A 13,062-nucleotide genomic window follows, 5' to 3' on the forward strand; every position below is an offset into this window, starting at 1 on the left:
TGGTTGTGGGAGATTTTAACGATGGCACTTTGTCATGACTGGACTGCGCTTGGGCCACAATGAGACAACCATCTCTGGTGTTTCTTGCTTCTGAAATCATTTTTGTGGAAGGGAAGGGAGGGGTCTGGTTTTGCTGATCAGTCAGCATCTCAAGATAGTTGAAGAAGAGGGAGGGGGTCTTCAGGTACTTGTGAGAAATTTTTTTGTCTTATTTACTACAGAATTAGAAATCCAGGTCACTGGGGTAATGTGACTGGAGAGTTTTGCATATTAAGGAAGCCTGGCCACTTTATATTTTTATTAGGCTTCGAGTCAGATTTGGCTAAGATGAATCACTTCTATCTGCCTCTAGTCATTAGGATACAATTTTATGCCTTTGAAATAACTTAGGTTCGAGACGGAACCCAGAAGAGAGAGGAAAGGCAGCAGTACACCTAGACAAGAGTAGCACTCTAGAGCCTGTGACTCATCAGATATAAACCTGTATCAAGGTACGATTCCTATCTGTACCCTGATACTTTCCAATGTTCTGGCAATGACAGTCCCTCATAACTAGGTACCACGTAGTATGGGGATGAGAAGTAGTCCCTGGTAACTGTAGTGTTCTTCATTTGATGATTCTGGCCCATGAGGTCTGCAAAGTAGTGTAGGAGCTAACATTTTATCTTTGAACTTGTAAGGGTCTAATTTACATTACAGGAGATGTCAGCCCATTAACAAAACTGGACTTTCTGCAATTATCACTTCTTTGCTGGTTGCCATATTACCTGGAAGCTAGTAAAGAGGCCGAGTGACTTCATTTTTGTAGTTGTGGACAAGCACATAATATATGTGTAAATATAAATATACACTATTTCCTCACTCATATACACAACCCCTCACATTAGCATTGGTTCAGAATCTGTAAACACTTTTGAGTCACTTTCTGTTTTTTACCTTGAGTCAATATAAACCTTGTTTGTCAAAATGGTATGAAAAAAATGTAATAAAGTCTTTACTGTAGATTATTAAATTGTATGGTGTGTGTGTGCCTATCAACTAAACCAATCAGACTGAGTCACACTTAGTCCAATGAGAAACAAGGTAATTTTACAAGGTTGAGGGGTCCCTACCATTCACTGGCTTTCAAGAATGCATGTTTCAAACAACTTCATGTGTTCCGTGAGAAATGTCCCTGTAGACACACTAGACTTGATTGCGGAAACGGGTCAGTAGAAACCATTGAAGTTTATTGGCGGTCACAATGCTTACACTGTATGCAGCAAACACCCTTACAAGTCTATCCGCAACCTGATCACGCAAGAAAGGATTCACCACACAGTCGCCAGAGGAGAAGGAAGAAAAAATTAACAGGCTTGTTTCTGGGGGTAGAGGAGAGAAATAAAAATAAAACCTAATTGATGAGTGTCCCATGGGCAAGAGCTGAACTAGAGATGCGTACAACTAGCAGCAACAATTGTGGAAAAAGTACAAGGCAAATAGCTTTCTCCATTAATTTTCCTCTGTAGGTTAATTTTTTTTAAAATATTCAAAACATTTATTATGGTTTTCATTTTATAAAAAATGTATATTTTTAAGGGGGTGGGCGAATGTTAAATACTTCATGCTAGGCAGACCTTGTTATTAAGAACCCCTCCACTGTAGTAACTTCCTCCAGTTCATACATTCATGAGTGCAGGGTACATATATAAATATCCACACGCGCACATCCACACACACTGCCTCAAGGGCTGGGGAAGACAAAGTTATTGGCCACACGCTGTCGGGCCTCTGGTGGACTCACCCAGTTAGCTCCGGAAGAGAGCAACTGGCTCCCTCTTTTCTCTCTGGTCTCCACCTTTACAGAGACCAAGAACCCTAAATCATAGTTATATCCGACTTAAAAGCAAGAGGCATCTGTCTGAGGATGAGGGTAAGCAAAGTGGGACAAAGGATGAAGCTGAGAACACCAAACACTTAGCTGGAGTTGTCCGTCACTGCAAGAGGCCAAGGGACCTAGGGCAGCATCTATGCTTGAAGGGGGAGGGCTGGTGCTCCGCATGGCTTAGAGTTCCTAATAACAAGGGAAATACAGTAACAGGAAGGGATAATTTGGGGGCAAGGAAAGGTCAATAAGAAAAAATATACATTTGGAATTTTTACTTTTTTTTTTTTGCCTCTCTACACTGTGTCACTAAATATATCTCTGCACGTTCACACATCCTCGTCCAGTAAAGCTTCAGGCCACCAGAATACACATTTTTTCCTCACTCGCATACACAACCCCTCACATCAGCATTGGTGCACTAGACTCTGTAAAAATTTTTCAGTCACACTTTTTGTTTTTAAACTTGAGTCAATATAAACCTTGTTCAAAATGTTATGAAAAAATGTACATGTTTATACAAGGCAGGTTGTGGCAGGACACTGGGGGTTCTCCCCCTTTGGGTGGCCCCAGGAGAGGGGGCTGGAGTCTCACATATTGTGTCTCTATCTCCTCCCACCACCCTTCCCACCCTATCCCCCAAGAACCAGCAGCGCCCTGCCCCCGAGTGAGTGCACTCACACCCCTATTCCCTGGGGAAACAGCTAGCTGACCTGTGCCATTTTCCCCACACCCCAGAGGAGGGAGCCAGGATCAGCCAGGCCCTCTCCCTTGTAATTGTTCGCCCCTCTGGGCCAGACCAAAGGGACGCTGCTCTGTACAGGTAAGAGTCCAAGGAGGTGTCAGCTCATCATATCATTGCTATTCACGCCGTAAGTGGAATTCTTCATCGAGTCGTTGACTTCTCGACGGAATGCTGACAGGTTCTGGGTGAACCTAAGAGAGGACGCATGTAGGTTGGGGGAGTAGGGTGGAAGGGAAATGTCTTTGCCTAAAACGTTTCTAGCAAACAAGTGGCAGAGGCAGAATGTATGAATTGATGGGTTGTTTCTGAGGTCCATAAAACTCAGTCTTAAGACTAAGGGAAAATTGGATTAGTTCTGTCCCCCTTCCTACTTGGTAACTTGGTGGCAGGCCTTGAGATCTGGTCAGGTCTGGGGGGGTCTGAGGCCCACCTTGGGCTGATGGCAGCACAAAAGGAATCTCACTGACAGAGGCAGGAAGTAACCCTCACAAAGGCAGAGAATGAAGCTACCTCATTTCTTAATGCCAAGGGACTGCAGTACGGACCTTGCTGTCCGACAAGTAGGCCCCAGCCACATGTGGCCACTGAGCACTTGAATTGTGCCCAGTGCAACTGAGGAACTGAATCAAATGAAATGAAATGTAAAATTCAGTTCCCCAATTGCACCTTAATAATTTTAAATTAAAATGCCATATTTTAAACGAATGAAAATTAATTTAGAAAAATCTGACATTCAATTCAGTTACTAGAAACTTCTAAGTAAGTTTGGAATAACTTCAGTATTGGAATCTACTTTCTCAACTAAATTTTATGGAATCTAAATACAAATCAAGTACTTCTGAGGAAAATGTAGCATCTGAACAGGATCCTGATGACTTAATATAACAAAAAGAATGTTCAAAATTCTTAATTTTTAAATATTAATTACACACTGATATGATATTTTGGATACGATGAGTTAAAAATAAAATATATTAAAATGAATTTTCTGTTTCTTTTTACCCTTTTTAAATGTGGCTACTAGAAAATTTAAAATTACTCATGTGGCTTGCTTTTCTACTGCATAGCACTGCTTCAATGGCCTCTACAAGTCAAGAACGGTCCCTTGTTTCAGTGATTTGAAAAGCACCAATTGCCTAGCACTTCCTTGCAGGGCCCTCTACACTCACCTGTCTCTGTTTTTTGTTAGCAGGTTTCGCTCTATGCCTTCCATCAGGTTTTCGAAACACAGATGCATGGCCTGCTGCTTCTCGGGTGGCTGGCTGTTCACGATACTGTTCCTCAGGTCAGAAAAATACTGTGGGGCCAGGAGGGAGCCAGAGTGAGGAGAGAAGACAGGAAAGGCAGGGTAGCCCGCCATCACCTGTCGGGTCCAACCAGTGTTCTTCACCAAAACGAAATGGAATATCTACTAAAATCAGATGCCTTCTTTTTTTTGTTTTAAATTCAAGCAAGCACCTGCATGGTAATGTCTTTAGCTTACTGAACAATCAAGAATTTAAACTTTGTGAACATTATCAGGGCCACCTGATCCAGATTCTTCTTTTTGAGAAATATCTAAACTTACTTAGGTTTGTTTATGGCAGAGCTGAAACCAGAACTCAGGTCGCAGGTGCTCTGATCTCCAGATACACTCTCTCCTTGTGACTTCCTCATCCTTTACCTTTGAACTGCCACGTGCGGACTTCTAACTGTTAATTGCATTGTTCAAAGCACGAATAGGATATGCCTCAACAACGGGCCGTTTTCCCTCTTTCACCACTGTGGGTGTTTCTGTAAGTGTTTCTCACAGCGCCCTGACACCTACGCGCCTACCCCAGCTCCTGGCTCTGGGCCCAGGCAGCGGGCTCTCCTACCTTTTCATTAAGTAGTATCAAGCCAAGTAGGGGTCGGGACATAGACCACTGGTTCCTACAGTCTTCAAAGATGATGATGTTCAGCACCGTTGACAGCATCTAGAAACGAGAATCTGAGGCAGTGACCTAGTGTGTGGCTGGCTACCCAAGAGAGAATTCCAAATTCCAAATAGAGGAGTTTATTAGGGTGATGAGCTTTTTCTGTCCAGGGTAAACCAAGTTATTTTATACCTTCAATTTTCTATTACAAGGTAAGTTTTTCTTCTAAGACATTTCCTTTCCTGTTCTTTAAATAGGTTTGATAATTCAATTAACAATGGACCTTCCCAATTCACCCAGGTTTTGGGGAATGGGATGGGTCAAACAAATGATTATAGTGCAATCACCTCGTACTACAGCTCCTTGCACTTGTCTGAGAGGACATAGTTTTATAACATTTGGGGGATATGACAGGAATGCGAATTACTTCACTGCTTCCGTAGAGAACAATGCAGACAAAAGTGAGATTGGTTAAAATACTATTGATTAAAATCTAAATAATTCCATTTTCTTATCTATTTTTATCCAGTATATTTCTGCACATCTTATTTTTGAAAAGATACTGCATGCAAACGAAGTGATGGCAACACATGGTTTGATCTCTGTGTGCTTATTTCCTTTTGTCCGGCATTCTTTTCCTATTTTGCAAATGGGAGTGCAAGCTTTATGGCTGGATCCTGCCAACTCGTGCTCCATTTGCTGCCACGAGTGAGCAAGGTCATTGCCATGGAAGAAGAGAGTGTTCATGGGATCGGCCCAAAGCACAGGGGTTGGTGTGACACTCACAACAATTCAGAACCTGATTTTTTCAGATTTTGTATATCTAACGATTACTCAGCACACTCAAAATTGCAATGTTAAGGTATAAAGTTCACGTGGGCAGCATTCAGCTGGTGAGAGATTAGTCAGACTCATCCTCTTGCTGGGCCTCCCCGCCTCACAGAGAGGTTCTCCCACTGTGGGACACCCCACACTGCCTCCGAACCCTCACGTTCCTTACCTGTTGGATCATCTCTGGATGCTGCTGCATGATATGCAGGAAGCGGTCACTCTCCTGGTTCAGGGGCGTCGTCCTCTTCTTGGTGCTACGTGATAGCTGCTTGAAGAGGTATGTCACGATGTGGTCCAGGCAGGAGCAGCAGCCTGTGCATACCATGGTGTCTGGAAGAAAGAGGGGCAGGGATGGAACGGAGCAGGGACACCGAGCTGCCGATGGTGACCCGGGCAAACACCTACTGCCCTTAGCTGAGATCCCACAGACGTTCCAGTCAGGTTGTGGCCAGCTGAGCCAAGGCCTCTGCACAGGAGGCTTCCTGTGAACCGCTCAGCCCATCGCAGTCAAATTCTAAGTCTCAAAGTGAGTGTATGATAACAACACAAGTACATATTAGTGAAATTATGCCTCATCGTGGTGTGGATGTATGTCCTCTGCTTCATAAAAAGTAACAAACGGTTCACATGCAGCAAGCACCCGTATTGTGTTAGTTATCGTGCTGAGGGTTTTATAGGTATGATCTCTAATCGATCCTCTCGAGAACTCCAGGATATAGACGTAACATTTTACAAGTGAGTACACCCAATTCTGGAGAGGTTATATGACTTGCCTCAAGATCTCACTGCTAGTGTTTGGAAGGGCTGTGATTAGACCCCCGAAAGTCAGAGGTATGAGCCCACAGAGTTACCTGGCGGACGTCACTAAACCCAGCTTAGTATAGCCTATCAACAACTGCAGTTGTTCGAGGAGGCTACTGTCTCCTTTGTTTATCTCTGAAGTGTCTCGGGGGAGTGTGGCGCAGGGAGTTGGGGAGGAAGGGGGGCTATGGGCATGTACACATGTCACTAAGGTGACAATGCAGCAGAGCCTGTGGACAGAGCTCTGACCAGGCAAGGCTCAGGTCAGAGGACTAAGGGGTGAACTCTTAAGAGTAAACCATTCTGTTTCGTTTGCGCAGAGTCCCTCGATTTTCAAGCTATAAAACCGCATTCCAAAGCAGGGTTGGACCGCCCTGGCAATGGTGCACCCAGCTAGAGGTAAATGCACAGATGTGTGGGGAACTCACCACAGCACAACCCAAAAGTCATTCTATGCATTTGTAACGTATCATGATTACTTTGCAGTTGACTTAACACTCCTATTTGTTTTGCTCAGCCCAGTATAAAAATGTATTTTATTCTCTGAAAACATACACCACCTACTGAAATCGCTGGAAGGCAGCCTGGGGACAAAAAGGTTGACAGGAACCAGCTGGAGTAGGATGCAAAAACTTACGGAGCTGGCTGTGTAAAGCTCTTCCAGAGCTTCTACGACCTCAGGAGAGAATCCAAACACCCTCATATGGCTGAAGGGCCCCCCTTGTCCTCTCCAGATGGGACCTGCCTATCTCTCTCCAGCTTTGTTCCTCTTCATTCTTTTCTGCATGAATGTGCAGCCAGCTGGATTTCTGTGTCTTTCTTGCCTCTAGGTGCTAGTACTTGCTGTTCCTGCTGCTGGGGAGCCTCCCCCACTAACCAGGTAATGCCTGCTCAGCTTTTACACATACTCTTTTACACAAAGCCGTTCTCCTGGCCAGCCTTCCTTGACCCCATCTCCTCAAATCCAGGAGTTTAGATTGTACTTCCTACTCCCCCTACTGTACTGGATAAGTAAACAGCAGGTGACTGTTCATGTGTCTGTTTCACCCACCAGATAAAAAGCTCCTGAAGGACAGGAATGTGTGTTATTAACCACCGGACCCTCAGTGCCTAAGCACACGCCTGCTCCTTAGGAAGGGACCGAAGTCATTTGCGGGATGAGAATGTACCCATGAATTATGTACTCTGTTGGTAGGGCCAACTCCTCAAAGCAGTAATCTTGTTGGATACCGGGGCCAAGAGCATCTCTGTCTGTTAAGTGGTGAAAACCAATCACCCACCCAACCCAGCCAGGTGCTTACCAAGTGCAGTAAGTCCTTCCGAGATGGAAGAGAGAATATACATGATGACGTGAGGTTCCAGGCTTGCAATAAAGTTCATGTGGTCCTGGGTCAGGACTTCCAGTAGTGAATAGTAAGACTGGCTGAGTTTGGGGTAATCCTGTGGAGGAACCAACAGGAGGACAACCATCAGCTGAGTTCCCTCCAGACGGGAAAACAGAAGACCTAGTAGGAGCTAGCTTATCGTTCTCCAGAGAAACATTCAATCATGGTCTCAGGCCAAGGAAAGACTGACTATGACGAGGGGCTCAGAGCCTCTGCGTGAAGCTTAAGGCTTACCAGGAGATCACTGTGGGGAATAGAGAGAAGCAGCTTGATGAAGGTCTGGAGAGCGTTGTCCAGGGCATCGTCTCCATAGAGACGGAAGACTCCAAAGTTGACGTAACTCCCACTGAGAGCAGCTTTCAGCATGGAGAAGCAGATGGAGATGCCCTTGAGCTTCAGTGCATAGACTTGATCCTTTGGGACCTCTCCTAGTGTCAGGATGCGATTGCCTGAGTAGACACGATATATATACATATTTTTTCAACCACGTTATAATTGATAGTTTATATACCAACACAACCCTCCTACCCCAGAGGCCCTTAGAGCAGCTGGCACTATAAAACAAATGTATGAGCAACTTAGCACTCTAGGCAGTGCTGTCAGGGCTACTGCACAGAGTGTGGCAATGGAACTGGATTTCACTTCCAGGGGTACGTTCCTCTAAATAACTCACCATACATTGTTATCATCTTGCTGGTTTCTCTGAACAGTAAGATGCCATTGGGGGAAGAGACATCAAACTGGAGTCGCTGGGATCTGAGCAGAGAACACAGGACAGAAAGTCAGACGTACAGGACAGAAAGGAAGACGGGTACTCCAGGCTCTCATCTGGGTATGTGGGATTCTTTTTGCACTAACATGTGCAGATTACCTATCCTAATGTGAAATAACCAAGTTAATCAAAGCCATTTAACCAGTGTTATTGCTTGTATCTTGAAGACCAATATGCTACATTCAAGTTCTGCTGCTCATGAAATGAGCACACTTAAATGAAAATATTTCAAGGAAACAAAAAAAAGAGGCAGCAGATACAGTTTTTCTCTTAAATTTCTGAATTTTATTTGATGAAAGCAGACCTTCCACCACCATCACTTTTGGTAGTACCAAATCACAGCCTTTACACATTAATCTACATTTACCTTTATAGCTTCAGTGGCAATTAAGGGAGGGGGGTAAGCAGTTACCACTTTATAAGAAGAGAAGATGCAAAGGGACTGGGAATGCCAAGTCAGGCAGGGAAGGAAAACTGTTTAAACAACCTGAGTTTTGAATTCTGACTGTTCCCTAGACCAGAGCAAGTCTTCTTTGGTTTGCTCTACCTTTTAATGAGCTTCACTGACTCTAGTTGTAAGGACTCACACTCAGGCATAATTCTTCTTTTCTTCCCTCCCCATGCTGACTCCATCAATATCTGGCTCTACAATATGCCCTGAATCCATCCATTTGCCCTATAGTCCTTCTGCTTCCACTCTTGCCCCCTGCAGTCCCCTTCTTCATGTGGTAGCTAGAATTATTCATTTAAATAATGTAAATGAGATCACCTTAACCCCTTGCTTAAAATACTCCAGCAGTGTCCCACTGGAACGGGCATACATACTCATTCTGCGCCATTGCTGTACCAGGTCACTTGCGGTCTGGCCCCAGCCCACATGCTTGACCCCACCCACCATGGCCTGCCCTGTTCACCATGCTCCTGCCAGTGGCATTTTTCTGTCTCAAGTCCCAGCAAGCAAGCTCATTCCCTATCACGACTTTTGCAGTTGTTTTCTCTGTTGGGAATGCTCTTTTCCCTTCTCTTTGTAGGGCCACCAGGCCACCAGCATCCTTCTCGTTATTCAGATCTCAGCTTAAATTATCACTGTCTCTGAGAGGCCTTCTCTGACCCTCTTCTCCTTCAGTGTCCGTTTTATAAACTGAATTTTTTCATAGTCCTTACCATCGTCTGAGATGATTGTCTATACTTGTTTTACTGTCTGGCATCCCCCCAGAATGTAACATCTAAGAGGGCAGAGAGTTTTATCTGGCACAATAGCTAAGAAACAGCATGGCAAAGAGTAGATGCTTTCAAATATGTATTTTATAAATGAATTAACTCTTGACTGTGGACTATAGCCTCTTTGAATATTACCCCCTCCTTCCCGAAGGTAGTTTGAAAAATTATTCTCTCAGCAGTGCCTTGAGAGGCAGATAGATACACAGACCTAAAATTCTAGTGAAGGTGCTAGATTTTTCTTTTTCTTCTTCCTTAAATTGTTGGGCAAATCTAAAATTTGGTGTTTTGGAAATCCTTCTCATTTTAAGTAAATCTTTACTGATCCTGCTGCAATTTGCCTAACAAATACCCTTCTTAAGAAAGGGTATTCTAATGTGTCCTGTATCACTCTCAATCGTCTCTCTGAAATGTGATGAACATGGCGTCATTACCAAATGTTAACTTTTATGTATATGGGCAGGGAAATCAGAATCTTGGTCGCCAAATTCACTTCTTACAAGAATGTATACCTTGAGACTCTTTTCAAAGTGACTAATTTCCTGCAAGCAGATACGGCTTTGTGTGGTTGGGACACCCTTCTTTCAAACAAACACATACATAAACTTTTAGAGGTTTTCAGATTTGGATAGCAGTGAACCTACCTATCTTCCGCAATCTGCCCAAAACACTACATGAAGCAAACTCTCTTAGGGCTGTCTCTGCCCTGTGAAAAGCTTCTTCCTGCTTACCTATTATGAACTAATTCCGCCATCAGCTTGAGCACAGGTGTGGTACAGGCTGGATCATGGTACCACAGCTCAATCGCCCGCTGGAGAATTGGCATGTAGGATGGATATCTGCAAATAAAAAGCTAAGGAAGAATTCTGAATCCAGAAAGGTACAGAATTTAAAATAATTCTCAGCACTGCCCAAGCACAGACTATCAAATTATAGTTTCCTCATTTCCTATCTCTTGCTTGCTAATCTTGGAGTCTTTCTCACCGGAAGGTGCTAAAGTGAATGTATATCCTTTAACTTGTGATAGGCATCTACTAATACACTTTCAATTTACATAATGCCTTTCTTCTGAAGAGCACAATGTATTTCATACTGTTATTTATCCCTTACCACTTCTGTGATATGATAGGGAATCAGCTATTTCTGTTATATAACTATTGGAGAAACAGAGGCGCTCAGATTTGAAATTTGTTCAAGGTTATGAAGTCAGTAATATTAGACTTTCTAATTCCTAGTATAGCTGTCTTGTTTTAATAGATTGAGATGTCTTTCTTTCCCATGTGCAACAGCTCCATAGTGGTATAGTTCCACAGGCATTTGTATCTGGGACCCAGAGGAGAAGCTGGGACACCACCCCATTTATTTCTGTCTCAGTGATGAGAGCAGGCAGCATTATGCATTAGACCACTATGGAATGGCAGCTTACAAGACATAAGGTGGGCCTTCTGGGTAACTCTTCACCTTCTCTGAAGCCCCCCCCACATCCCCACACCCCTGGCAACCCTCTTGTTCCCCGATGACGCCATCACCCATTCACACTTTAGTTAAGCCTTGCTATGATATGTTAGGATACATCCATTCAAATAGCATCATGAAGCTGGTCTTGGCATTGAAGGCGAAAGCTATCCCTCTCAGGTCTCTTACTAGGCCAACTAGAGTTCGCTGTGGAAGGCAAAAATATGTTAAAATAGAAGAAAAAGCAAACCTATAACCACTTGACGGGGACTTCACCTATCTGTAATCAAATTCTTCCAGCGTTCAAATATTCTTTCCCAAATATTCGGAATTGATCTCTTCCATATGAAAATGAAATCTTTTCACTTGAACAATTAGCTCTGGAACCTTGTTGTACTAAGAAAAAGGGATGTTTCCTGGCCTATCACAGCAAAAATAGAGACGGTTAAGTTTTAAGACGTTAATGTAATAAATCGTATGTGAAAAGTGGAAAAGCAAAAAAGCTTATTCAAAAAGAGGCAGAAAAAAGAAAAAAAAAGGGAAAAAAGGTCCATAGGAGAAGTAGAAGAGACATATATCCTGGGGCCAAACCTACTGACACGAGGGTCCCAGCAGCGCCATACGACCTCCAATGCAGATTCTGCCGGGGGGGGGGGAGGGGAAGACAAAGGAGTCTACAGGCTGCCTGCAAATAACACCGACATGTCTGGTGCAGAGCCGTCCAGGACTACACCGTACTCTTACAGAAAATGACTGAGGCCTAGAGAGGTCCAATAACTTGCCCGCAGCCATGCTGCTAGGTGGCAAGAGGGCCAGGATTAGGACTCCAAATCTAATGCTCTCTTTCTCAATACAACTTTTACTTGCAGGCCTTGAACAGTAATAAGATTGCTCTTAAAAGCTCATAGTAATCAGTTGGCTAAAGGACGTACGTAGCACATTTGGGATACTGACTTGCTTGTCAAAAATGACTGTACTTCTGTTAACAGCCTGCTTTCAGTGAACAGTTCTGTCCCTAAACTGATACCGTAAGCTCAGTTTTCAAGTCTAAGACATGGTGAGTCAAAAGACTTGTTACAGGAGGCGTGACAAAGATATGGTAATGGCTATAGTTTGTGGCCATGGCGGTTCTTTTCAATAATTTTACTTGCTTTGTATAAAACCAATGTGATAAGGAAAAGGGCTGATATTCACTGACCTCCCTTGATTATCCTTAACATTAGTTGTCAGTCGAGCCTACATTACTGATAAGTTCCACACTAACTAGCTTTGAATGGAAATCATCTCAGACTCCCAAACACTGCTATAAAGAGGAGAGAGAGGTGGACGAAGTGGCACGCTCTCTGATTTCGCTGCTGACTTGGACACAGAAAACTAAGAGGCTTTCTAAAGATGAAAAAAATTTTAGAATGTCAGGTCAAACCTGGCATTTTTGGGGGCAATGCCCCTGGCTATTTGGTGGCTCTAAAATGCAGTGTGTGTCATCATTAACAATGCAAAAACGTCCTACAAATGTTAATAGCATAGTGTCTTCTAGTTTTGGTACTGAGATCTTATAGCTAAGGAGAGCAAGTGTGCATGAAGCAAAAAGATGAGGAAAGCAAAAATCTAAAAATGACAATGCTGAGAGCCTGAAATCAGTAACTAAAGGTAACTTTAAAATTCCATATATATGGAAATGTGTAAACCCTTCTAAATGATTTATGTGTCAAAGAAGAAATCTTAATGGAAATTAGAAAATACGAAGAACTGAATGGTAATATAAATGTTACATATCAAAATTTAAGGATTCTGGAGACTTGCTTCACAACAATGAATATACTTAATGCTACTGAACCATGCACTTAATTGTGTTTAAGACAGTAAATTTTATGTTATGTGTTTTTTTTTTACCACAATTTGAAAAAAAAACTTCTGGAATAATATACCAAAGACATTTATAGTTTTAAATGATTCCATTAGCAAGGAAGAAGGACTGAAAAGAAGTTAGAACAGAATAACCCCAAGGAAAATATGTGAAAATAAACATTAAGAGTAGAGATGAATGAAACAGAAAACACAGATAAAATAGAGCTAAACAAAGCAAAAAAAAAAAT

At 43.0% G+C, this 13,062-nt stretch overlaps 1 protein-coding gene across 2 annotated transcripts in view; it reads right to left on the reverse strand.

Moving 5' to 3' along the window:
- Window positions 1-1,208: 1,208 nt before the first annotated feature.
- XPO7 (exportin 7) overlaps window positions 1,209-13,062 on the reverse strand; it is a 78,600-nt gene continuing 66,746 nt past the window's right edge. For both annotated transcript variants that reach the window (XM_081076914.1, XM_081076913.1), the window contains exons 20-28: window positions 11,085-11,173; window positions 10,243-10,350; window positions 8,195-8,277; window positions 7,756-7,970; window positions 7,438-7,576; window positions 5,505-5,665; window positions 4,466-4,564; window positions 3,779-3,906; window positions 1,209-2,800 (exon numbers count right to left, since the gene is read on the reverse strand). In XM_081076914.1, coding sequence (XP_080933040.1) covers window positions 2,707-2,800; window positions 3,779-3,906; window positions 4,466-4,564; window positions 5,505-5,665; window positions 7,438-7,576; window positions 7,756-7,970; window positions 8,195-8,277; window positions 10,243-10,350; window positions 11,085-11,173 — 1,116 coding nt within the window. In that variant the 3' untranslated portion in view covers window positions 1,209-2,706. The remainder of the gene's footprint in view (window positions 2,801-3,778; window positions 3,907-4,465; window positions 4,565-5,504; window positions 5,666-7,437; window positions 7,577-7,755; window positions 7,971-8,194; window positions 8,278-10,242; window positions 10,351-11,084; window positions 11,174-13,062) is intronic.

Source organism: Rhinolophus hipposideros (assembly GCF_964194185.1).
Source record: "Rhinolophus hipposideros genome assembly, chromosome: 16".
NCBI classification, from domain to species: Eukaryota; Metazoa; Chordata; class Mammalia; order Chiroptera; family Rhinolophidae; genus Rhinolophus; species Rhinolophus hipposideros.